Consider the following 27,712-nt stretch of genomic DNA (forward strand, 5'->3'; position numbering starts at 1 on the left):
TCCTAATTTGGTGTATGCTCCCAATTTTGTCCAATACCACTGGGCCCAGCACAGAGCCCTGTGGGACCCCACTGGTCACTTATCTCCAGGATGAAAGGAGCCATTGTTAAGAACCCTTTGGCTTAGGTCAGTCAACCAATTACAAATCCATGTAACAGTTACCTTGTCTAACTCACATTTTACAAGCTTGTTTGCAAGAATGTCATGGGAAACCTTGTCAAAGGCCTTACCGAAATCAAGATATACTATATCCACAGCATTCCCTTCATCTACCAAGCTGGTAATTTTATCAAAAAAAGAGATCAGATTTGTCTGGCATGACTTCTTTCTCAGAAACCCATGTTGACTTTTTGTGATTATGGCATTGTTCACAGATTCTGTTTAATGATCTGCTCTAGAATCTTTTCTGGTATAGATGTCAGACTAACTGGACGATAATTGTTGGGATCCTCATTAAATAGACAATCTGTAAGAATTTAAAAAGCAATGCAATAATCCTAAATGTCAACATGGATTTCTCAAAAACGTCATGAGAGACTCATTCTCTCTCTCTCTCTCTCTCTCTCTCTCTCTCTCTCTCAGACAGATTTACAAACTTGGTAGATGAAGAGAATGCTGTGGATATAGCATATCTTGATTTCAGTAAGGCTTTTAACAAGGTCCCCCATGGTATCCTTTGAAAAAAGCTAGTAAAGTGCAACTGTTAGGTGAATTTGCAATTGGTTGACCAGTGGGTGCTCACAAAAGTCTCCTCTTCATCCTGGAGAGAAGTGACCTGTGGGGTGCCACAGGGTTCTCTCCTGGGCCCAGTGTTATTCCACATCTTTATCAATGACTTGGATTAAGGAGTAGAGGTCATGCTTTTGAAATTTGCAGAGGCTACCAAATTAGGAGGAGTTAATACCCCAGAGGACAGGATCAAAATTCAAAATGACCTTAACAGATTAGAAAGCATTGGCAAAACCAACAAAATTAATTCTAACTGGGAGAAATGTAGGTAGTAACAATGAAATATCCAGATATAGGATGGGTGACACATGGCTTGATGGAAGGGATCTAGGGGTTTTAGTGGACCACAGCCTTAATATGAGATAGTGATATGATGCGGCAGCTAAGAAAGCCAATGCAATTCTAGGTTGCATCAATAGGGGTATAGTGTCTTTATTGAGAGAAGTATTAGGGCCACTCTATTCTGCTTTGGTCAGACCACACCTGGAATTTTGTGTCCAATTCTGGTCACTAGAATTCGAGAAGGATATGGACAAGACAGAGTGTGTCTATAAGAAAGCAACCAGAATGGTGAAACATCTGGAAACCATTCCCTATGTGGAGTGGTTTAGGGAACTTTGTGTGTCATATTGAAGGGATGTCATATTGAGGATAAAGCTCGTTTTCTGCTGCTCCAGAGACTATGACATGAAGCAACAGATTCAGGCTACAGGAAAGAGATTCATTTTTTCAACAACAAAAAAAACCTTTAAAAATAGTACTGGAGAGTTGGAGATTTTGTGACAACATACAACACATATACAAGCAGCAGTTATCAGTTTGGGAGTGGTAACGCATTTGCTTTAATTACTGACAAAACCAGCAATATGAAAGCAGCGTGGGAGATCATATTACTGCAATAGGATGTGCAGCTCCTTGGATAAATTTGCTTCTTAATGATATTATGAAACTGGGCATCCTTCAAATGATCAATAGACAAGCAAAAGAAACTATAAAACATGTAAAAGCTACTCATATTGTAGCTGCAGTTTTCAAAAAGCAAGTAGAAAAAATGCAAAGAATAAAATAAATTAAAAAAAACCCTGAAGCTCTGTAGTAAAACTCGGTGGGATGGAATGGTGCTCTCCTTTGAAAGTTTACTAAAAAACAAACTCTTTTAAGAAACAGTTGAAGATCTTAAATTACTCAGGAGTCTAAGAAACGCTGTTCTTGAAGAGGAGGTCTTCTGGGTTCAGCTGCAGAATTCCGTGGAGATTCTAAAGCCAATTTCAGCAGCAGTCACTGCATCTGAATCAGACAGTGCAATTCCATCAGATAACTCTAATCAAATGACCAAGATAAAAAACAACAATTTTTGAGTATCTCAGTGTATCCTCTTACAACTATAGAAGAAAGTGAAATGAAAGATTTTATTTAAAAAGGAGGATGAATTTCGCTGCCATACAATGCATGTAGCTGCAAAGCTGTTGAATCCAAGATTCAGTGATGATAGAATCATAGAATCGTAGAGTTGGAAGAGACCGCTTAAAGACCTCCAGGGAAGGAGACTCCACTACACTCGGAGGGAATGTGTTCCACCGTCAAACAGCCCTTACTGTCAGGAGGTTCCTCCTAATGTTGAAGTGGAATCTCTTTTCCTGGAGCTTGCATCCATTGTTCCGGGTCCTAGTCTCTGGAGCAGCAGAAAAGCACTGTGACTGCATTTGACTGGGTTATAAAACAAACATCAAACATAGGACTTGATGCAGGGAAGATACCTTCAAGTGTTGGAGAATACAGAACATCTTCAGGGATTTTGGTCTAGGAATGCAGTCTGGGATTCTGCCAAACATATCCCTCCTACAACATGGTGGCAAGGTCTTTGTACAACACAGCCTCTGACTCTTCTTGTTTCTTGCTTCTTCACATTCCTCCATCTTCTGCAGCATGTGAAAGAATCTGGTCTATATTTAGAAACACACTAAATCAAAAAATAAATTGATATGATAAAATGGGGGCTAGGCAATGCATCAGTTAGGTAGATTTGTAATTGCTTGATTGACTGAACCCAAAGGGTGCTCAGCAATAGCTCGTCTTCATCCTTGGGGAAAGTGACCAATGGATGCCACAGGGTTCTCTCCTGGGCCCAATGCTATTCACCATCTTTATGATGATGGTATATTGGATGATGGTATAGAGGGCATGCATAGGAAATATGATGGAATAGAGGGCATGCTTATCAAATTTGCAGCTGACATCAAATTAGAAGGAGTAGCTAATACCCCAGAGGACAGGATCAAAATTCAAAATGACTGTAATAGATTAGAAAGCTAACAAAATGAACTCCAACAGGGAGAAATATAAAGTACTGCATTTAGGCAGGAAAAAAATGAAATTATTATTTTTATTAAACTTTATTTATACAGTGGAGCCTTGTTATCCACTGGGGTTTGGTTCCAAGATCCCCTGTGTATAACAAAATCCATGCATGCTCAAGTCCCATTAAATATAATGGCATAGCAAAATGGTGTCCCTTATACAAAATGGAAAACCAAGGTTTGACATTTGAAATGTATACTTTTTCTGAACATTTTCAAACCGTGTATGCTTGAATCATGTATAAAAATTCTGCGTATAAGAAGGGCCAACTGTATAGTGCTGTAAATTTACACAGCGCTGTACATACAATCTTTCTAATTAGACAATTCCCTGCCCTCAGGCTTACAATCTAAAAAGACACGGTACAAAAGGAGAAGGGAATGGTGGTGGGGAAAGGGATCAGGTCCAGCATTCTTCTCTCCCTCTGAGGCCAGATGGACTGGACGGAGGGCTCTTTTTCTTAGTTCAGGCCAGGCCCAATGGAGCTGGGCCTGCATCTCTCCCTCCATGGCTGGATGGCCCAGGATGGACTGGAGAGAGGGCTCTGCTTCTTCAGGCTAGGCCCAATGGGAGACACCTGGCTTAAGGAGACTATGTGCAAAAGGGATCTAGGAGTCCTAGTTGAACATGAGTCAACCGTGTGATATGGCAGCTACAAAGGCCAATGTGATTCTGGGCTCCTTCAATAGAAGTATTGTGTCTAGATCAAGGGAAGTTATAGCATCACTCTGTTCTGCTTTGGTCAGGCCCCACCTGGAATACTGTCCAGTTCTGGGCGCCACAATGCAAAAAGGACATTGAGAAACTGGAGCATGTCCAAAGGAGGGCGACTAAAACGGTGAAGGGTCTGGAAACCATGCCCTATGAGGAACGACTCAGGGAGCTGGGGATGTTTAGCCTGGAGAAGAGAAGGCTAAGAAGTGATGTGATAGCCCTGTTTAACTACTTGAGAGGATGTCATATTGAGGAGGGAGCAAGCTTGTTTTCTGCTGCTCCAGAGAACAGGACCTGGAGCAATGGATGCAAGCTGCAGGAAAAGAGATCCCTGGCCATGGGATCTGCTGCCTCCTGGGAATGCAGTCTTTTTTGGATGTTAAAGAGGCTGGATGGCCAACTGTCAGAAGTGCAGAGCCGGGGGTTTGGATAGCCCTCTCTTCCAACTCTGTGATTTAGGCAAGGAAAGTGCTTTTTCCTCAGTCTCTTCCTCTGCAATAACCTACTATTCGTTGATGGTCTGTCATCCGAGTGCTAACCAGGGCTGAGCCCGCTTAGCTTCCAAAATCGGAGGGGGGCTGGGTCCCTTTATGGTTATACCGTGCCATAAGTCGAAGACGCCTGGAAGGAAGGCCCGCAACGACGAAGGAGTTATGGGGAAGGAGGGCTTCCTTAAAGGCTGCAAAAGCCACGAGGACGAGGAGAGAAAGCTGCACCACCATCGCCGCCCCGTTAAACTACATCTCCCAGCAGCCTCCTCGGGCGCAGAGGGCCCGGTTAGACTGCATCCACACTGGAGAAATAACCCCGTTTGGGAGTTGGAGTTTGCTGTGGGCCCAGAGCGGAGCACAAACTCCAACTCCCAGAATCCCATAGCCTTGAGCCAGATAGATACCAAACCGGGTTATTTCTCCAGTGTGGATGCAGCCTCAGAGCTAGGCCAAGGTTGCCCCTGGCGACGGCAGCACACAGCTTCCGCCTTTTCCCTGTCTCCTTGGCAACCGACAACAAACGCGGCGCTTCCGTCGGAGGCGTCCGTTGGAAAGAAGGGAGGCTTGAGGCCTCGGCAGGGCCGCTTCTCTGGCGTCACAAAGGCCCGGCGGGGGCAGCAGCAGGAGGCGGAGGCGGCGGAGGCGGGGCAGCCGCGCTCTGGCTCTGAACTGCAGCCGCGGCCCTCTCCCTCCTCCTGGCCCTCTCCGTCCCCCGCGGCTCTGTGAAGGGAAGCGCTGGGTAAGCCGCAGGCGGAGGCCCCCGCGTCTCTCTTGGTCCCTCGGCGGCTCTTGGGGCCGAGGTCTGTCTTCCCAGTCGATGCAGAGACTTCCCTGAGTGACGGGGCCCCAGCGGCAAAGGTCAAGAGGCAACCCAGAGGGGCGCGGAAGCAGGCGCTTTCACTGGGAGTTACTCTCCTTTCCTCAGTGGAGTTTAGCTACCAGTTTGGTAAGCCTCTGACCGCAGTTTCCAAGGCGGATCACATCTGCTCCTCTACTTCACTTGTTTGTTTTGTTTGGCTGACTTATAGAATCCTAGACTTGGAAGGGACCCCAAGGGCCCCATTCTGCCATGCAGGAAATCCCAATCAAAGCATCCCCATTGACAGATGGCCATCCAGCTTCTAAGGGAGGAGACTCCGCCACTCTCCCAGGGACTGTGTCTCAAAAAGCCCTTATTGTCAGGAAGTTCCTCCTAATGTTGAGGTAGAATCTCTTTTCCTGGAGCTTGCATCCATTGCTCTGGGTCCTACTCTCCGGAGCAGAAGAAAACAAGCTTGCTCCCTCCTCAATATGACATCCCTTCCAATATTTAAACAGGGCTATCATATCACCACTTAACCTTTTCTCTTCTCCAGGCTAAACATCCCCAGCACCCTAAGTCGTTCCTCATAGGGCATGATTTCGACCCTTCACCATTTTAGTCGCCCACTTTTGGACAAGCTCCAGTTTCTCCACATCCTTCTTGAATTGTGGCGCCCAGAACTGGACACAATATTCCAGGTGGGCCTGACCAGAGCAGAACATAGTGGCAATATGACTGTACTTCTCTTGATCTAGACACTATACTTCTATTGATGCAGCCTAAAATTGCATTGGTCTTTTTAGCTGCCACATCACACTGTTGACTCATGTTTAACTTGTGGTCTACTTGGACTCCTAGATCCCTTTCACACGTAGTTTCATTCAGCCAGGTGGCCCCCATCCTATATCTGTGCATTTTATTTTTCTGCCCTAAGTGCAGTACCTTACTTTTCTCCCAGTTGAATTTCATTTTGTTAGCTTTGGCCCAGCTTTCTAGTCTATTCAGGTTATTTTGAATTTTGATCCTGTCCTCTGGAGTATTAGCTATTCCTCCTAATTTGGTGTCATCTGCAAATTTGATAGGTATGCCCCCAATTCTTTCATCCAAGTCATTGATAAAGATGTTGAATAGCACTGGGCCCAGGACAGAGCCCTGTGGGACCCCACTGGTCACTTCTCTCCAGGATGAAAAGGAGACATTATTGGGCACCCTTTGGATTTAGCTTGTCAGCCAGTCACAAATCCGCCTAACAGTAGCTCTGTCTAGCCCGCCTTTTACTAGTGTGTTACCAAGAATATAATGGGAGACCTTATTGACAGCCTTACTGAAATGAAGACATGCTACATCCATAATATTAAGTGACAATCTATTTAAACAATGGCACAGAATCTGTTGCATTTTGTATGGGCTGGGATAAAAAACAAGGTTCAAATGGAAAATGTTACAAGAAGCAAAGGAAAGAGAAGGTTTAGGAGTTCTGGATTTGAAATTATTTTGCCTTGCCAGCTGTATTGATTGTAGAACAGTTACTGTCATCTATGTAGAATAAATTACAGTAGTTCAAACAGGATGTAATCAAGGCATGTGTCACCATAGCCGGATCTGACATCCCAAAGAACGGGTGCATCTGGTGTACCTGATGTGCTAGTTTTAACTGTGCAAATGCGCTCTTGGTCACTGCTGAGACCTGGGCATCCAGGCTCATAGCTGAATCCAGAAGAACACACAAGCTGCAAGCCTGAGATTTCAAGCAGAGTACAATCTCATCCACTGCGAGTAGTGTCACTATTTTCTGATCTGCCTTTAGATTCACCAGGAGGACTCCTGTTTTATCTAAATTAACTTTCAATTTGTTTGCCCTCCATTACTGATAATAGACATTGGTTCAGTACTGAGACAGCTTCCTTGGAATCAGATTGGAAGAAATAGAACTGGGTGTCAGCATATTGATTGCACTGTACCTCAAAATTCTCCAGCAGTTTCATATAGTTGTTAAATAGCATCTGGGAGACCAAAAAGAAAACACTGAGGTACCTCTCTGGCCAATGGCACTGAATCCTATAGCACCACCTTCTGAGTTCGCCCTTCCAGGAGACTGAAACCACTGCATAATAGTGTCCCCAAGTCCCATCTCAGAGAGGGCCTAGAAGGATACCATAGTTGATGGTGCTGACTGCTGCGAGCTCCAGCAGAATCAACAGGGACACACTCCTGTCTAGTTTCTTGTGTAAGTCACCCACCGAAGCATCCAAAATCGTCCCATAACCAGGCCTGGATCTAGATCAGAGGTCCCCAGACAGTGCTCTTCAAGGGATTTTGGACTTCAGCTCCCAGAATCCCAGACCAACATACCTTAGGCTTCTGGGAGCTGAAGTCCAAAATCTCTTAAAGGGCACAATTTGGGGACCACTGATCTAGATAATCTGTCTCATCCAAAGCTGCTTAATTATTTTTATGCGGACATACAAAACCTAACAGCCATAGTGGCAAGCATACAGAAAAATTTGGCAAGTTGTTTTGAACGCAGTAGCCAGTTTCAAATTCAGCAGAAGGCTGAAATAGACTTTTCCTGTTTGTCTGAATGGCTTCTACATAAGGGACTAGTATTAAACATGCATCAGTAAGAAGGGAGTTCCCATATTGTTGGGGCTTGTGCAAATTTCCCTATTAAATCCCCATAAATTGAGGGAGTTGACTTTAAGAATCAGTTAGTTGCTGAAAGTTACTAGTAAATTCTTGGTTTCTTCCTGATAGATTTAACAACTATAGGATTTTCTTTTTATTTATAGGAAACCCAAAGCTGCTTCTGAGGTATAATGATCACAGTTTGAGACCTCATTCTTGGACAGCTGAGGTGAGCAGGAACAGTTTTTGGCCTCTTGGCTTTCAGAGTATTGCACATACATTTGATTTAGCCCTGAATTGGGCTTGATGGAATGAAAGTGAATTATCAAAGTGGTTCTGACTGACAGGGGCTAAGTTTATGTACTGTAAGCTGTAATTTGCTTGCCTCTTTTTTTTATAATGATAGGAAAAGCAAGGTGGGAAACAGACTGGCATCAGGCTGGAGTGGGGTGTGGCGACCGCACACTGACCACCCCAACTTGTCTCTGATGCTGGCATCATGCTGCACACCTGACTTCAAGGTTGGGCGGCATCACGCTGTTTCTTTGGCGCTGCACCAGAGAACCAGCGAAAAGTCACCACTGTGGCAGCAAGGGCAGCTTTTTGCCACTCTAAAAAGGAGCGGCATTTTTGGCCAGTTCTTTTTAGAGCAGCAAACTGCCAGATCGGGACAGTGGCGTGTTTTGCCCCTTACTTAGAACAGGGTACAAAACACTGTGGAGTAGCCCTCCACAAAGCACTCTGCCTATCTTTGGACCAAATGCATACATTTGTTCTTTAGTTCACCTTTTCATTGCATGACAGGGATATCCTCAGCTTAACTGCCTTGCTGTGTTCTGAACTGCAAAACACAAAAGAAAATTTTGTACCTCATCTAATGGAATTATGTTTATTTATCTTTAAAACATACATTTCTTTATCCATGGTGGGTTCTTGAAAAGTACCTGTTTTGTGTAATGTTTTTATGAAACACATCCCTTTTTTTGACTGTGGCTGCTTCTGCACTTCAAAAATAATCCAGTTTGACACCACTTTAACTGTCATGGTTCAAAGTTATAAATTTGGGAATTGTAGTTTGTTGTGGCACCACAGCTCTTAGATAGAGAAGGCTAAATGTTTCACAAAACTACAGTTCCCAGGATTCCATTGCATTGAACCATGGCAATTAAAATGGTGTCAAACTTAATTATTTCTGCACTGTAGATGCAGCCTATGGTTCTTATCCATCATGAGCAGAGCTTTGGAACACTGTAATTCATTGCTATTTTGTTATAAAGTTTTAAAAATATGTTGGATTTTTTCTTGTGCTATGTGTTACTTTTTCATTAATTTTGTTATCTTTCTTCAAAATGAAGGATTGCTAAGAAAATGGCCTTAAACCTGAATAATAATAATAATAATAATAATAATAAAAGTTTATTTATATCCCGCCCCTTGAGGTCAATCGGGGCGGCTAACAGCAATAAAATACAATACATTGTAGATCAAAATTCCCTCCCCCCTTAAAAAATTATTAAATCAATTATAATTAAAACCAACTAATTAAACAACACTAACACATACACATTATTACAAGACAAAAACAAAACAGAACAAAACAAATAAAACAGTAAACTACGGTAGCATTTCCAGGAGGACCTTGGGGACTCTCATAAGAACAGGGTTCCTGAGACCAGGGTTATCTATTCCGGAAAGGCCTGCCGGAAGAGATCCGTCTTGACAGCCTTTTTAAAGCTGTCTAAAGATGTCAATTGACGGATCTCGTCTGGCAGGTCATTCCACAATCTGGGGGCGACAACAGAAAAAGCCCTCTGGGAGGTAGCCGAAAGTCTAGCTCTTTGAGGCTGCAGTAAATTCCTCCCAGAGGACCGGAGTGTGTGTGGAGGATTATATGGGAAGAAGCGGTCCCTGAGATAGTTTGGACCCAAGCCATTTAGGGCTTTAAAGGTGATAACCCAACACCTTGTACTGGGCCCGGAAACTAATAGGCAGCCAGTGGAGGGACTTCAATACCGGAGTAATATGGTCCCTCCTCGATGTTCCTGACACTACTCTGGCCGCCATGTTCTGCACTAATTGCAGTTTCCGAATCAAGTACAAGGGTAGCCCCATGTAGAGTGCATTACAGAAATCTAGGCGTGAGGTTACCAGCGCGTGTACAACTGTCTTGAGATCCCTTACTTCCAGAAAAGGGTGCAGTTGGCGTATCAGCCGAAGCTGATAACAGGCGCTCTTGACTGTCACATTTACCTGATTTATCATCAGGAGCGATGAGTCAAGGAGCACCCCCAGGCTGCGAACACAGTCACTAGAGGAGAGTGTGACCCCATCCAGGACTGGAGGTTGCAACCCAATTCTTGGTTTTGGGGCTGCTACCGTGAGCACCTCTGTCTTGTCCGGATTCAGTTTCAATCTGTTTTTCCTCATCCAGCCCATTACTGCTTGGAGACATTCATTGAGAGAGGAGATGCCATTAGAATTCGAGGCCGACGAACGAGACACGGAGAAATAGATCTGGGTGTCATCCGAATAATCTCACCCAGCGGCTTCATATAGATGTTAGATAACATCGGGGACAGTATAGCACCCTGTGGAACCCCACAGGTGAGCTCCCTTTTACTGGAGCAGCTGTCCCCGAGCAGCACCCTCTGGGACCTGCCTGAGAGGAAGGACCGGAATCACTGCAATGCAGTGCTTCCGATACCTAACCCCCTCAGGCGGTCCAAGAGGATGCCATGATCTATCGTGTCAAAAGCCACTGAGAGGTCTAGGAGCACCAACAGGGACACACTGCCCCTGTCGATGCTCAGACGCAGATCATCGGTCAAGGCAACTATAGCAGTCTCAACCCCAAAGCCTGTCCTAAAGCCAGTTTGAAATGGGTCTAGATAATCGGTTTCATCCAAGACAGCTTGGAGTTGAAGAGCAACCACCCTCTCGATTACCTTGCTCAAGAATGGTAGCAAAGAGACTGGCCTATAGTTGTTCATATCCAGGGGGTCCAGGGAAGGTTTTTTCAGAAGCGGCCTAACAGCCGCCTCCTTCAAACAAGATGGAATATGTCCCTCCCTGAAGGACGCATTGATGATATCCGTAAGGACCGTCCTCCATGCATCCCCCCCCTGGACGACCAGCCATGATGGGCAAGGGTCGAGAGGGCAAGTTGTTTTCCTCACCCTACCAAGGAGCTTGTCCATGTCATCAGTACTCACAGATTGCAGCTGATCCAGAATAACTTCATCGACAGAGTCGCTGGACACCTCGTCTATGGTTTCTGTTGAAATATTGGCGTCTAAGTCGACTCTTATCTGAGAGATTTTATCTACAAAGAAGTTATTAAACGCATCACAGCAGGCTGTTGTCGGGTTAAGTAAAGGATTTGGCGCAGGGGACACCTGCGTCATCTCCCTCACCACCCTAAACAGCTCTGCTGAACAGGAGTCTGCAGATGCAGTATGTGCAAAGAAGAAGGATCTCTTCGCTGCACGTATTGCCTCCCAATAGGACCAAAGAAAGTTCCTATGGCGAGTTCTGTCGAATAAGAGTCGAGTCTTTCGCCACTTGTGCTCTAGTCATCGTCCAAGCCGCTTCATATTCCTAAGCTCTGGTGTATACCATGGCTTACAGTTTGAAGCGGAATGGCAAGGACGCTTGGGAGCAATCGTGTCGATAGCCCTGGGGAGATCGGTGTTCCAAGTATTAACCAAAGTATCAACAGGATCACTGGCATTCCCAACCATTAAACTCTCTAAGGCTTTCTGGAATCGGATTGGTTCCATTAACCTTCGAAGGCGGACCATTCTAATGGGTCCACCACCTCCGGTGGGGCGGATACAGGCTCTAAGTTTCATCTTGACCAGGAAATGATCCGTCCATGACAATGCGGAGGTACTAGTAACCTCCGCCCACGGATCTTCCTGTTCCGTGCTAAAGACCGCATTGAGTGTATGACCTGCACAATGTGTAGGCCCAGCGACCAATTGGGATAGGCCCATGTTTGTCATGGTCTCCATGAACTCCCTAGCCACGCCTGTTAAACTGGTCTCGAGCGGAATGTTGAAGTCTCCCAAAACTAAAAGCCTGAGGGACTCCAACAACAGCTCAGAGACCAGCTGCATCAGCTCGGTTAGGGAGTCTGCTAGACAATGGGGTGGTCGGTAGACTAGCAGAATCCCCAAACTATCCCTGGTCCTCAGGATAAGGTACATACACTCGAAGTGGGCTGTGTTCTGGACAGGTATCCTGGTCAAGGTCAGGTTGTTTTTGTAAACTAGAGCTACTCCGCCTCCCCGCCCACTTCCCCTCACCTGCTCGCTGACAGAATACCCAGCTGGGAGGGCCTGTGCCCAAGTGACTGCGCTGTCCTCTCCCAGCCAGGTCTCTGTAAAGCAAGCCAGGTCGGCATCCTCATCCAGAAGGAGATCATGGATGACATGAGTCTTGTTCTTAACCGACCTGGCATTGCAGAGAAGCAGAGTGAGGTTCTGTGGAATGGTTGGTCTGCTCTCCAAACCAATCTGGGAAACAAAGTGAACTGAAGGCAGGATAGCTATCAAACAGCGATCCTGTCTTCTTTTGTAACATTTGTTCGCTCTGTTCCAGCCATACCTCCCATTCCCCAGCACAACTGAAGTATTCTGGACAAAATATGTCTAAGGCCCAGAATGCACAGGCCAAATAAAGTGGCTTCCTGCTACTTTGGGGGGCATGGTGTTTACATGACACACCCCACCCCACCCCTGAAGTGGCCAGAAGCCGCACCAAGGTCACACTCCAATCAAAAGGACTGGGTTAAAAAGAAGTTGATTTGAATTGACTCCTGGCTGGCATGGCTTGGGACTGCAGACAGTGGCTAGCTTTGGGAGCGGGCTGTGTGGTCGCTGTGGTTCCGGCCTGATTGCAGCTGGAGCGGCTGGAGGTCAATCTTTAGCAGCCATCTGCTTCACCCCTAAAATGCCCTTTAAAATAAGTTTAAAGGCAACTAAAAGGTTACTCACTGTACCAAAAAAGTTGTGGGGTTCACATTCATTATGTTACTTTTCAAATTTTCCTTTCCCTCTCTGCTATCAAGAAATTCCTTGGTAATGATGTATTACTTCAAATGTCTGCTAATGTACAGACAATTTGCCTGCTTAGTTGCTTGTGAGTAGTTTTTTGTGCCGCTGCAGTTATATATAGGCTTACAGTATACTCTCTTTAGCTGTACCTCAAGGATACATACTGTATATACTCACATATAAGTAGAAATTTAGGTCAAAAATTGACCTGAAAAAACCTGAATCAGCTTATCCACAAGTCAATTTAAGTACTGTATCTTAACTCTTATTTAAAAGAAGGAACCATCTCCTGGTGAAAAGCAAGAGTATAATATATGAAGCACCAACCCCTTCTGCTCTCTCATCCATCCAGTCTTAAGATTAAGAACAAAGAGTTATGTCTACTGGAATTTTGCAAGTTCTGAGACATTGTTTTGCTTAGCTTCATCCTTTAGGGACATATTTTACCCTCAACTTATCCTCCGGGCATAGCAAAATCTATAATTTTGGCCCCAAAACTTACCATTGACTTATACGTGAAATTGACTTATAGTCGAGTATATACTTTATTCTGTTCTGTCTGCAAGCAGGCAATGACTGTGGGTTCAAAAAATGTAATTTGCTTCTTTTCTTGGTGAAGATAAAGCGTAGAAAAGTGTACCTGTTTACAACAAGTACTTGAACGTGACTACTTTATATGCAGGTGGAGTATACCTTATCCAAAATACTTGGACCAGAAGTGTCCCATATTTAAAGATTTTTAAATTAATATCTGTATTTGCATATACACAACACAATTAGCATATCACATATTATATTTGTGAGGCTGGAGAGATATGGGAGGCTGGAGAGAGACATGGGAGATAATGAACCTGGAGAGAAACTGAAGATCTGTGAAATGGTAGGAATCTAAGTATAATACTTGGTGTGAATCCATGACTCCTGTTATTTTACAAATACTCTCATCTCTCTCCAGCCTTGCGTCTCATCAGTTCTCTAGCTGTGTTGTGTATGAGATGTGAGGCTGAAGAGAGACTGAGGATCTGGGAGTTGAATGAGCAGAAATGCCACAGCTGCTGCCTTGAAGGTGGAAGCGGGTAGCTGATGGCAAAAAGGTTTGGGTTTGGGACATTTTCACATTTCTGGATTAGAGGTGCTCAATCTGTATAGATTCCATTATATGTAAACAGCAAAAGAATATATAGCATATTAATGCTTAAAATGGCACTAGTTCATGACTTTGGGGCCAAATAATAGTACAAACAAGATAATGTTCTAATGGCTGCTTGTACAAACTATCCATAAGAAATATTTTGTTTGAAAAGGGCTTGTTCTGGTGTCTGTTTTTTGTTGCTGGGTAAGTGTCCTGTGACACAAGTGATGTTCACAGACAGTTTTCTAGAAGACTTGCATCTTATGATTCTTACTGTTACTGCTTCCTCAAACGGCATGGATACTGTTCTTGTTATAATAGGTGGAGACCTTGAATCATGAACAACACTCCAACGTTCCTATATTGAGAAATAACTTGGCTTGAAGTGGATATTTGTAGTGCCCACGACTCTCCAATATTTCAAAGTTGTCTAGAATGGCCAGCAAGAAAGAACCCCCTTTCTTCAATGAAGATAATATTGGAACATGCCACTGCAAATGTACTTTCTATGAGATTATGGAGCTCTTCATTGAAACTCTCACAGGAACTTGCTTCGAACTGCGGGTATCTCCTTTTGAAACAATCATTTCTGTGAAAGCTAAAATTCAGAGACTGGAAGGTACGTGTTCTTTTTATATTATAAAAATCTAGACAGGTTTTTAAAGTAATCTGTATCTAGAATAATTATGATCAAAGGATCATGCTCACTAAAGCTTACATTTATTTTTATTTATTTTTTTATTTATTTAGGTATTTATATCCCGCCCTTCAGCCCTAATGGCTATCAGGGCGGCTTACATTTATTATTATTTTTAACCAGACAGTTAAATGAAATGCATTTAATAAGGAGCTTAAAACTGTCACTGATGTTAAAAAACTATCAGTGATTTTTGCATATAAACTTTCTTTGTTGTACACTTTTGAATATTTGAGTCAGAATACTTTCAGGGATAAAAGCTATTAGATAACTGCTTGCAATTCTAAACAGAAATATTAATGATAATAATCCTGTAAGCCAGTGGTTCCCAAACTTTGGTCCTCCATATGTTTTGGACTTCACCTCCCAGAATTCCTGACTGTTGGCCAAGTTGGTTGAGGCTTCTGGAAATTGAAGTCCAAAACATTTGGGAGGACCAAAGTTTGGGAACCACTGCTGTAAGCCTATGGTGTGCGTCACTTTATTTTTTAAAAAATTAATAACTTGGCATCTGTTATCACTCTCTTGTCCCAATATACCCCTCCTCCCCCATCTCTTTGTTGTAATCAGTCTGCCTTGGCTGGTTGCTAGAAGGTGGATCTCCAGGTACAGGAATTATCAATTTTGCTTACTTTCGTCTGTTGTCCCACTACTGGGAGGAAGGCGGAATATAAATAAATATAAACATAACAACAACAACAATAATAATAATTGTTCAATTTTTTACATCATTTTGATTATTAAGAGTTGGAAATTGTAATCCTGTTTGTTAATTTTCCTCAGGTTGAGCACCCTTTTCCTTTTATGAGAAGTCTGAGGCAAAGAAGATGTTGAGTAGTTCTGCCTTTTCTCTGTCCCTTGTTAGCATTTCACCATCTTCTCCATGCAATGGCCCTACTATTTCCTACTTTTTCTTCTTTTTCTTACAAACTAACCAACCAAAAAAACCAAAAACAAAACAAAAAAACCACCCCTTTTCTATTGTTCTTAATCTCACTGTTAAGAAATTGCAGTTGCCCTACCATTTCTGTCTTCTTCCTTTTGCCATGGACATACCTCCAAAAGCCCTTTTTTATTGTTAATCTCTCTAGCAAGCCTGAACTCATTCTGTGCTTTACTTTTTCTGACTTTCACCCTACCTATGCTACCTGTTTACATTCTTCTTTGGTGATTCCCCCCCCCCCCCCCCCGTTTCCATTTCTTATACCATATTTTCCGGCGTATAAGACGACTGGGCGTATAAGACGACCCTCAATTTTTCCAGTTAAAATATAGAGTTTGGGATATACTCACCGTATAAGAATACCCCTCTTCCAACGCACACCAAATAAAAATTAAAAAAACAACATCAGATTTGATTTCAATGTGGTAATTTTAATTCAAATGACATGCAGGTACTTAGCAGGAAACCTTGTTGTGTACAAAGCCTGCTTGGATTGGTCAGCTCTCCCTGCCTGCCCAGCCCTCCCTGTCTCCAAGACTATCAGAGCAGTAGCTGCTTTCATACGATTGTTGCATATGGTGGGGATATGGCTGCGGCCATTTTTAGCTCCCCCCACCATACGTGGCGACCGCAGATTCTCCAGTCTGGCTCAGAAGTTTCAGCACCTGCCCTATAAGATGATACCCAGTATATAAGACGACCCCCAACTTTTGAGAAGATTTTCCTGGGTTAAAAAGTAGTCTTATACGCCAGAAAATACAGTACATGTTGCATTTAAAACTTAGATTAGTTGAAAGTTCTTTAGTCATCCATCCTGGTTTCTTGAGACATCTCCCATTTTCCCTCTTCATTGGGGGTGTTTGAAATTGTGCCTTTGATATCTCCCTTTTAAGAAACTCCCATCCATTCTGAACTCCCTTGACCATGGGATTACTCCCAGTATTTCCCTAAATTTAATGAAATCAGCATTCCTGAAGTCTAGAATGTGTATCTGACTATGCTTGGCTTTCCCTTTCCACGGTATAACAAACTCCAGGACAACATGATTGCTCCCACCTAAGGATTCTCCCACTTGCAGCCCATTAGCCAGATCATCCCTGTTTGTTAGCACCCGATCTAAAATAGCCGATTCCCTTGTTTCTTCTTCCATCTTTTGGACAATGAAATTGTCTTCCAGCCAAATGAGGAATTTTCTGGACCTTACATTTTTGGCTGAGTGTGACTCTCAGCAAATATCAGGATCGTTGAAGTCACCCACCACTACTACACCTCTCCTTTCTGAGTGTGTGGGCAACTGCTCTAGAACAGTGGTTACCAAACTGTGCCCTTTAAGAGATTTTGGATTTCAGCTCCCAGAACTCCAGCCATGTTGGCCAATAGTTTGTGATTCTGGGAGCTGAAGTCCAAAATCCCTGTAGAAACTTCCTGTATGTTCCCCATCCAGAACCGTCCATTCTGTTCTGTCCACGAAAACCACTTGCTCCCTAATATGCTGGGCCTCCAGCTGCTGCACCTTCTCTTCTAACCGGGCTACAAATGTGCACTTGGTGCAGGTGAAGTTACCTACATCCATAGGCAAGAAGACAAACATCCCACAACAGCTGCAGGTGACTGCAGCAGCTCCCTCACTGTCCATATTGAGAAGTCTAAAATAGTGAAACAGGACTCTGGGCTTTTGGCCCTCCAAAAGTCCCCATTAAAAACCCATGAAAAGACCCCTGCTGGCCTGTCCTTTTCACCAAGTGCTGTCAGCAAGCTGAAGAGACTGGAGCTATAGCTATATAGAGAGCTGTCAATTGCTAGCTCTTTCCCCAAGCATGTCTCTGACTCACTTGCTCTGAGAAAAACCGCCACATATTGTTTGCGGTCCATCAACAAGATCACGTGATTTTGAGTTAAGTGTATGTGGATCCATGGGATAAGTATGTTAGTAATTATCACTGTCTATTCTAGTATCTATATAAATGGAATGCATTAATTGTAAAACATTTCTAGGAACTAGTACTAGATCCACATAAGTTTGAAAAAGAAAGTTCACCAATAAAGTCCTCAATAGAACAATCAAAAGATGTATTTCAGGCAAAAAAACAAAAAACAAAACCCTAGATTTACAAATACATTAATTTATGGTCACCAAGAAGGAGGAGGTTGGGGTATCCCCTCTTTAGAGTTATATTTTGAAGCAACTCAAATGAAAAGAGTCTTAGAATTTGGATATCAAAGGGAGACGACGTGGGTAAGGTTAGAAAGATCAATAAATAAAATGGAACACAGTTCAGTAATTAAAATGAGAGGACAGAAGCAAAAAGGTAATTTGATTGGCCCCTTGAGTGTAAACAAACAAATTTGGGGAAAATGGCAAAATGGAATGGTAAATGGCAACGTTAAATGGTTTCCTGTAGAAAGTTTGAATACAAGCAATAATGATGACTTAGGGAGAACACTAAAGAAAATCATAGAATCATAGGGTTGGAAGAGACCACAAAGGCCATCCAGTCCAATCCCTGCCATGCACAAAATCTCAATCAAAGCATCCCCGACAGATGGCCATCCAGCCTCTGTTTAAAGACCTCCAACGATGGAGACTCCACTACACTCCAAGGGAGTGTGTTCCACTGTCAAACAGCCCTTACTTTCAGGAAGTTCCTCCTAATGTTGAGGTGGAATCGCTTTTCCTGTAGCTTGAATCCATTGTTCCGGGTCCTAGTTTCTGGAGCAACAGAAAACAAGCTTGCTCCCTCCTCAATGTGACATCCCTTCAAGTATTTAAACAGGGCTATCATATCACCTCTTAACCTTCTCTTCTCCAGGCTAAACATCCCCAGCTCCCTAAGTCGTTCCAATGAAGGTATCAGAGTTATAGGTGACCTGCTTGATGAAGAGGGTAAATCATGTGGGATGGAGAGACTCACCAATTTAATTGGAAAGAAGTATTGAGTCCATGCAGCTGGAATAAATAAACTGTTAAAAGATATAGTTTAAAAATATGAAGGGAAATAATATACCACTATTGGAGAGAATCATAAAAAAGATGTGAAATGAAGGCAAACGTATAATTGCACTTATATAGAGAGTAATATTAGAGCATCAGTTTAAAATCATAGATATTTTGAAAGGAGTTTGGGAAATAGATTTAAATTTAACAAGGGAAGATATACAAGTGTGGAAACAAAAAGTTAAGAGAAACAAGCATACTAGAATGGAACAGATGAAAATATTAGGGCAGTGGTACAGGACTCCTTCTCAATTAGCACTTTTTAATAAAAAATTATCAACTTAATGTTGGCACTGCGGTGGGTCCAAGGGTTTCTGCATGCTTAGTGGTGGGATTGTCCATGTGTTCAGACGTTTGAAAGCAAAGTGATAAAAGAGATCAATAAAATTATAGGTAAGGATATTCATTTAAATAAAGAAAATCGTATAACATTAAATTTGAAGAAAAGGGGAATGAATAATAATGGAGAGAAAGCAGTAAAGTATATATTAGAAGCAGCACAGGCCATGATAGTATTTGGATGGAAAGAAAGTAAAAATTGGAACTTGTCCAAGGTAGACAAGTATTTTGCAGATAACTTGCTGTTAGATATTATTAGGGAGAGAAGATTGAAATATACTGGAGAAAGGCAGTAGCTTGGAATTTGGGTTGGGAAATTCTACTTGAGAAGGTTAAAGGAAATACGGAGTACAAGGAAGTCAATAATGTAACCAAATCCATATACCACATATTGAATGTAAGTTACTAATTATTAATAGTGTATCGATTCTAAACTCATATCAAGCTTTGCGGGAGGTGGAAGGGGGCTTACGCAAAACTGTTTGTATATTTGTTAAAATAATTCAATAAAAAATTAAATATTAAAAAAAGCCCTCAGATGACATACTATTTAAAAGTATTAGATAATAATAAGGATTTATTAGATCCAATCTAAGTTGCAATTGGGCCAGCTAATACTGGACATTTGGCTTCTAACTCAGTGTCATTAGATCCAAACCAAGCATTTAGATCTCCCATAATGTATGTAAGGCTTGAGGAAAGTAGAGAAAATATATGATGCTTGATTTAGAGCTTTGCTGTTAACTGTACTCGAGTCAGCCCCAACACGTAACTCTGATTGAGACATCTCCTAGAATTATAGAATCATAGAGCTGGAAGAGACCAGAAGGGCCATCCAATTCAACCCCCTGCCATGCAGGACCTCTCAATCAAAGCATACCCGACAGATGGCCATCCAGCCTCTGCTTAAAGACCTCCAAAGAAGGAGACTCCACCACACTCCAAGGAAGTCTGTTCAACTGTCGAACAGCCCTTACTGTCAGGAAGTTCCTCCTAATGTTTAGGTGGAATCATTTTTCCTGTAGCTTGAATCCATTGTTCTGGGTCCTGTTTTCTGGAGAAGCAGAAAACAAGCTTGCTCCCTCCTTAACCTTCTCTTCTCTAGGCTAAACATCTCCAGCTCCCTAAATCGTTCCTCATAGGGCATGGTTTCCAGACCCTTTACCATTTTAGTCGCCCTCCTTTGGACATGCTCCAGTTTCTCAACATCCTTTTTTAATTTTGGTGCCCAGAACTGGACACATTATTCCAGGTGGGGCCTGACCAAAGCAGAATAGAGTGGCACTATTACTTCCTTTGATCTAGTCACTATACTTTTATTGATGAAGCCTAAAATTGCATTGGCCTTTTTAGCTACTAGCCCCACTATCCTCCACTGCTCTGCTCAGGTCCTCCAGATCATGTCCATGACTTCCCTAATTGAGTCTAGCCATCTGGTGTGCAGTCTTCCTCTCTCTTTACTGCTCTCAACCTTTGCTAGCACTATTGTCTTTTCTATTGAGTCATTTGGCCTTCTCATGATGTGGCCAAATTATAGCAGCCTCCGTTTTGTCATCTTGGCGTCCGTGGAGAGTTCTGGCTTGATTTGTTCTAGGACCCATTTATTTGTCTTTTTGGCTGTCCATGGTATCCTCATCACTCTTCTTCAGCATCACATCTTACTCTTTAGGATCTTATCTAGTTCCTTCATAGCTGCCTTTCCTAGTCTTATTTCTTTACTGCAGTCACCATTCTGATCAATGTTTGATCCTAGGTACTGTATAGGAATGCTTTAACTATTTTGATATTCTTATTGTCTAGGTTGAATTTATGTATTTCTTTCATAATCAATATTTTTTTTATGTTCAGTGTTAAGCCTGCCTTTGCACTTTCATTTTCTACCTTCCTTAGCAATTGTTCCAAGTCTGTGATGGTATCATCCATGTATCTAAGATTATTGATGTCCCTTCCTCCTATCTTCACTCCTCCTCCTTCCAAGTCTAAACCTGCTTCTTATGGGCTTCTTATGATATTTTCTACAGTTGAACAAATAGAGTGATAGAATGCAGCCTTGCCTGACTCCTTTGCCAGATTTATTCATTTTCTCTGAACTCTGTTCTAACAGTAGCCTCTTGTCCTAAGAACAGATTTCTTATCAGGACTATTAGATGTGTTGGCATTCCCATGACCTTAAAAGGTCATAGCTTTCCGTGGTCTATAAGGTCAAATGCTTTATTGTAGTCTATAAAGCACAGGGTGATTTTTTTCCTGGAATTCTTTTGTATGCTCCATTAGCCATTTAATGTTTAAGTATCCTTTACGTGAGCTTTATGTTTAAGTGAGGAATGTAAAAAACAACATTAATAAGATTTTTGGTGTTTAGTTTTAAATAAAATCCCATATGGTAGATGTTCACAATTATATGGAATGGTTACATTAGTTAATCAATCACCTCATCAGATTCTTGATCTTCACAGTATGGGATTCAACACCATTCTGTGGCATATTTTTAAAGGTTAGAATTTTAGATATGACATCACCTGATTCCCTCTCCCTGCTGCAACTCTGGTTTATCATGAGAAGGTTTGGGAAGGTCTGTTGTGTATCAACAGGATTTTTCAAATACAATATCTATATTTGAAATATAGGCCCAAATTCAGTTGCTAGTCAGAAATAGAATAGATCCATTTAATCAGCAGTATTTTCACAAATGTTTACTTGTCATTTAGTAACTAGTTCTTTGAGTCTAGCAGTTGACTAGCTTTGGTTGGTGAGGTGCTTGGTTTTACAGTTTTTAATTTTATGTTGATTCTGTCCAATTTTCAGTGCAATGAGTGCGTGATAGCAACTTAATACCTGTTGATTGGCTTTGTTTCTAAGTACCAAATACCTGCTCAGATGGATTTGGGAAATGCTTTGTTCTGACCAATAAAGCCAATGAATCACACAACCAGCAAGGCCTTTCTGTGAACACAGCACATATATCTGCTCCTAAATGGTACATAAAGGAAAGCAAGCTCACACTATGGGAGTCTGTTCAAAGCAGATTTATTATTTGCAAAGATGAACCATGCTGATTTTTTCTTCATTGAACACATCGTTGATGTACCAAATGCTAGAAATCCACCAATTAATAATTGTAGCCAGATTTTTTTTTTATTTAAAAAAGATTAATTTTCTTAAAGGTACATGTCGTAGTGTGGTCTTATTTGTCTAAGTTTCATTGATTTCAGAGGAAATTATTTCGAAGTAAATATGCTTAAGATGGCTATCTTAATAAGTCAGTTAAATTTTAATGATTTTGTATTAAGGTATTCCTGTATCTCAGCAGCACTTAATATGGAATAACGTAGAGCTGGAAGATGATTATTGCTTGAATGATTATGAGTAAGTATTTTAAAAAATTATATATAACATTTCTTAACATTACTTCTGTTGAGGAAAAAGTTACAAAATATATATGATTGTTTGCAGCATTTCAGAAGGTTGCACTTTGAAGCTGATACTGTCAATGCGAGGTGGACCTATAAATACTAGAAGAGGTAGGTGCCTATTAAATTTTTTCTGAAGTATTTTTAAATAGGTAGCATAAACTAACTGAAAATTATACTGTTATAGATGCTTCTGACCTTGGAAGAGACCTGAATATATGATTAACTACCCCACTAAAAACCATGTGCACACCTTTCTCCCACTAAAGTAAACACAACCTTCTGTCTTGTCTGTGTTTTCAAATCATAAACTCTTATGGCATTAATAAAGCATTGAGAATGCACACTTTTCAGCCTCATGTGCAGCTGTAGTGGCCTACACTGATTGGCATTGAAGTAGCAGTGTAATAAGGGGAATTGGGTTTAACAGTGGCTTAGGCTATCTGCTTCCTCTACAAATGTTTCTCCATGACTTGGCATGATATTGCTAAAATGGGAAAATGATTAAGAATCCTTGTTATCTCTTTGAGGAATGAAAAATGAAACTGAAAAGTATAGTGTTTTCTTTCTCCCATCCCCTTCTTTGTCTTGTATTCAGTGATTCAAATCAAATTCAGTAGTTTGGCAATTAAAATTATTCTAATTATTATTATTTATATATTTAATTACTTATTTATTATTCTTAAAATAATTTTCTTTTATTTTAAAATTCAGTGCTGTGCAAATTTAAAGTGTTTTATAAATAAATATTAATAATAATGATAACAAGGTTTTAAAACAGTAGGAAAACTACACAGACCATTAAAAATACAGAGAAGTGTCTTTACCTCTACCTGGAGCCTACTGGAGAGGTGCAGATGGTGTGGGCTTTAGGCTGCATATCATCCTTGAAACCCCCAGGAAATGCTTGAAGTCCCCAGACCTCCCAAAATGTAAAAATTAATTCAAGTGAATACTCACCCCAAAACACTTTCACTAGGCAAGCAAACTTTCACCAAAATGTGGCAATTTAGCCACCCTTTCCTTAAAGTTCCAATTACTCTGCCAAATCCAGGAAAATCAGGACAAAATGTCAATTTATGCCAAATATTGGAAGCTACATGACATCGTACTGCAGTTGAGAGACTTGTGGATGGATGACCCCTTCCCACTCTGCAATTCCATACCCCTGCCCTAAGTGAATGAGACATAGCTAGTGGCTACCAGGCATCTTCTTTGGCTGTGTTCCATCTGTGGAATGCTATTTTCAGAGGCTAACCTGCCTACCTTTTCAACAGAAAAGAAGAATTCAGACAAATAGCCAGCTTGTTTGGGGAGAAAGTCAGAAAAGCCACAGCACAGAATGAGCTCAGGCTTGCTAGCAATATTAAAAAATAAAAAGGACTTTTTTGGGTTATGCCCATAACAGAAGGAAGAATAAGGAAATAGTGGGGCAAAATACTAACAGTAAACAGAGAAAAAGTTGAATTACTCAACACTTTCTTTGCTTTGGTCTTCTCCTAAAAGGAAAACAGTGCTCAGCCTGTGGAAATGGAGCAAATAATGCAGTAGGGGAAATTCAGCACTGTCTAGGTAGTGCAGGAATAGGGCAGGAATACCTGGCTACTCTAAACAAATTCAAGTCTCCAACTTAATCCATGAGTATTAAAAGAAGTGGCAAAAGTAATCTCAGAACCACTAGCAATAATCCTTGATAATTCCTGTAAAACAGGAGAGGTCCCAAAAGACTGGAGGAGGGCAAAAGGAAAAAAAGAAGACCCAAATAATTACCATTCAGTCATCCTGAAATCAATACCATGAAAGATTCTAGAGAAGATAATTTGACAGTCTGTAAACATTTAGAAAGCAATGCCATGATCACTCAAAGTTAACATGGGTTTCTCAAAAACAAGTCATGCCAGACTAATCTAATCTCTTTTTTTTTAATCCAGTTATAAGATTGGTAGAAGAAAGGAATGTTCTGAATGTAGTGAATCTTGAATTCAGTAAGGACTTTCACAAGGTCCCTCATAATATTCTTGCAAAAAACCTGGTAAAATGTGGACTAGACAATGCATCGATTAGGTGGATTTCTACTTCATTTGTCTACCAAACCCAAAGGGTACACAGCAATGGCTTCTTCGCATCCTGGAGAGAAGTAACTAGCATGGTGCCACAGTGTTCTGTCCAGTGCCATTCAACAACTGTAGCATTCTGTTGGATGGTGGCTTGGATAATGGAATTGGGGACATGTTCATCAAATTCGAAGATGACACCAAATTAGAAGATGTAGCTAATATGCCAGTTAGTCAGAATGACTAACAGATGAGAAATCTGCAACAGAACTAACAAAATGAATTTCAAAAGGGAGAAATGGAAGGTACTGCACTTGGCAGAAAAAAATTAAATGCACAAATATAGAACCTATTCTGGCTTGACAAAAGTTCATGTGAAAGGAATTTAGGAGTCCTAGTAGACGACAAGTTGAACATGAGTCAACAGTGTGATGCTGCAGCTAAAAAAAAGTCAGTAGGAGTGTTGTATCTAGATCAAGGGAAGTAGTAATGTCATTCTATTTTGCTTTGGTCAAACCTAACTTGGAATAATGTGTATAGTTCTGGGCATCACAATTCATGAGGTATATTCCACAATTCAAGAGGGATATTGAAAAGCTGGAGTGTGTCCAGAGGAGGGCGACCAAAATGGTGAAAGGTCTGGAAACCATGCCCTATCAGGAGCAACTTAGGAAGCTGGGTATGTTTAGCCTGGAAAAGAGACGATTAAGAGGTGATATGATAAGCCTGTTTAAATATTTGAAGGAATATTGACCATAATAGATTAGAAAGCTGGGCCAAAACTGACAAAATGAATTTCATCAGGGAGAAATGTGGGATACTACACTTGGGAAAAAATGAAATGGACAGGTTTAGGATGGGGTGGGACACTTGGCTTCATGACAGTACAGTCAGACCTTTGTGAAGACGAAGGCTTTCATGGTCAGCATCCATGGTTTTTTTGTGGGTTTTTCGGGCTATGTGGCCATGTTCTAGAAGATGATGGAGGAAACTTGTTTTCTGCTGCGCCAGAGACTAGGAAACAGAACAATGGATACAAGAAACAGGAAAAGTAATTCCACCTAAACATTAGGAGGAATTTCGTGACAGTAACAGCTGTTCAACAGTGGAACACACTCCCTCAGCATGTGGTGGAGTCTTCTTCTTTTAAGGTTATTAAAGAGGGGCTTTGATTGTGAGTTTATGCATGGCAGGGGGTTGGATGGATGGGCCTTGTGGTCTCTTCCAACCCTATGATTCTAAATGTATTTTCATAAAGTGATAGCAGGGAGTTGCTAATTGTGTAACAATAAAATAATAATAATAATAATAATAATAATAATAATAATAATAATAATAATAAAATGTATATCCCACCCCTCTACAAAATGCAATCAGGGCAGATTACAAAGATTAAAAAATATACAATCCAAAACCCTCACCCCCCCCCCTTAAAATACTGTTAAACAATGTAAGAATTAAAATATATTTAAGAATTATTACAATAAACAATAGACCATGACTAAGGCGTGGTCGGATTTGAGCAGTTAGATTTCTTCTAGAGGCCGGGAAACTATTGAGGGAACACCTGCCAGAAGAGATCCATCCATGCAACCTCCTGTTCTAGAAGGGGTCACACTCTCCTCAAAGGACTGTGTTTGCAGTCTGGGGAGTGCTCTTGGATCCGTCACTTCACATGACAAATCAGGTGAATTGCAGAAATCAAGGCATGAGGTTACCAGCAAATGTACTATGGTCTCAAGGTCCCTGACTTCCAGGAAAGGGCGCAGCTGGCGTATCAGCCAAAGTTGGTAACAGGCACTCCTGACAGTCACATTCACCTGATTTGTCATGTGAAGTGACGGATCCAAGAGCACTCCCCAGACTGCAAACACAGTCCTTTGAGGAGAGTGTGACCCCTTCTAGAACAGGAGGTTGCATCCTGATACCTGGATTCAGAGCCGGTGCCGTAAGTACCTCCATTTTGTCTGGATTCAGCTTCAGTTTGTTTCCCCTCATCCAATCCATTACTGCTTTAAGACAGTCATTGAGAGGAGAGACGCTATCTGAAGTCAAAGCTGATGACCAAGACAAGGAGAAATATATCTGGGTGTCATCAGCGTACTGATAACACCCAGCCCCATTCCTCCGAATGATCTCTCCCAGTGGCTTCATGTATATCTTGAAAAGCATCGGGGACAGGATGGTGCCTTGTGGGACGCCACAATTAAGCTCCTTCCTTGCCGAGCAACTGTCCCCGAGCATCACCCCCTGGAATCTGCCCAAGAAGAAGGAACGGAACCACTGGAGTGCACTGCCTCCTATTCCCAACCTTCTCAGATGGTTCAAGAGGATGTCATGATCTATAGTGTCAAATGCCGCTACCCCTGTCGATGCCCAGATGAAAGACATCAGCTAAAGCAACCATGGCAGTCTCCACTCCAAATCTCGTCCTAAAGCCAGTTTGAAATGGATCAAGATAATCGGTTTCCTCCAAGACAGCTTGGAGTTGAAGTGCAACCGCCCTCTCGATCACGTTGCTCAAAAATGGTAGTAAAGAGACTGGCCTGTAGTTCTTCATATCCAGGGAGTCAAGGGAAGGTTTTTTCAGGAGCGGCCTAACTGCTGCTTCTTTCATACAAGATGGAACATGACCCTCCCTAAGGGATGCACTGATGATGTCCCTTAAGAACATCCTCAAGGCATCACCCCCCTGGACGGCCAGCCATGAAGAGCAATTGACGAGAGGACAAGTTGTTTTCCTCACTCTTCCAAGCAGCTTGTCCACGTCATCATTACAGATTAAAATTGATTCAGTATAACCACATCACGGAGCTGCTGGACACCTCATCAGTTGATTCTGTTATAACTCCGGCGTCCAAGTCGGCTCTTATCTGAGAGATTTTATCTGCAAAGTAGTTGTTAAATGCATCATAGCAGGCTGTTGTTGGGTTAAGTAAAGGGTTCTGCACAGGTGGAACCTGGGTCAGTTCCCTCACCACCCTAAACAGCTCTGCTGGACGAGACTCTGCAGACGCAATACATGCAAAGGAGAAGGCTCTCTGCACTGTACGTATTGCCTCTAGGAACGAAGGAATTTCCTATGACAAGTTTTGTCAGATAAGAGTCGAGTATCTCGCCAGGCACACTCTAGTCATTGTCCAATCCACCTCATTTTTCTATGTTCTTCTGTATACCATGGTTGGCGGTTTGAAATGGGCTGGCAAGGACTCTTGGGAGCAACCGTGTCGATAGCGTGGTAAGGTTGGTGTTCCAGGTATTGACCAAAGTTTTGAAAGAATCACTGGCGTTATCATCCAAAGGACCCTCTAAGGCTTTCTGGAATCCAATTGGTTCCATTAGCATTCGAGGGTGGACGTTTCTAAT

The 27,712-nt window shown here is 42.0% G+C and overlaps 1 protein-coding gene across 3 annotated transcripts in view; it reads left to right on the forward strand.

Annotated features, from left to right (window-relative positions):
• Window positions 1–5,010: 5,010 nt before the first annotated feature.
• The window catches only part of LOC149319009 (AN1-type zinc finger protein 4-like), a 115,080-nt gene continuing 92,378 nt past the window's right edge, over window positions 5,011–27,712 (forward strand). For all 3 annotated transcript variants that reach the window (XM_089510920.1, XM_089510921.1, XM_089510922.1), the window contains exons 1-5: window positions 5,011–5,238; window positions 7,884–7,948; window positions 14,230–14,527; window positions 22,173–22,248; window positions 22,336–22,403. In XM_089510920.1, coding sequence (XP_089367046.1) covers window positions 14,344–14,527; window positions 22,173–22,248; window positions 22,336–22,403 — 328 coding nt within the window. In that variant the 5' untranslated portion in view covers window positions 5,011–5,238; window positions 7,884–7,948; window positions 14,230–14,343. The remainder of the gene's footprint in view (window positions 5,239–7,883; window positions 7,949–14,229; window positions 14,528–22,172; window positions 22,249–22,335; window positions 22,404–27,712) is intronic.

Source organism: Sceloporus occidentalis, unplaced genomic scaffold (genome assembly GCF_023333645.1).
Source record: "Sceloporus occidentalis isolate IW3139 unplaced genomic scaffold, rSceOcc1.0.p SCAF_2, whole genome shotgun sequence".
Lineage (NCBI taxonomy): Eukaryota > Metazoa > Chordata > Lepidosauria > Squamata > Phrynosomatidae > Sceloporus > Sceloporus occidentalis.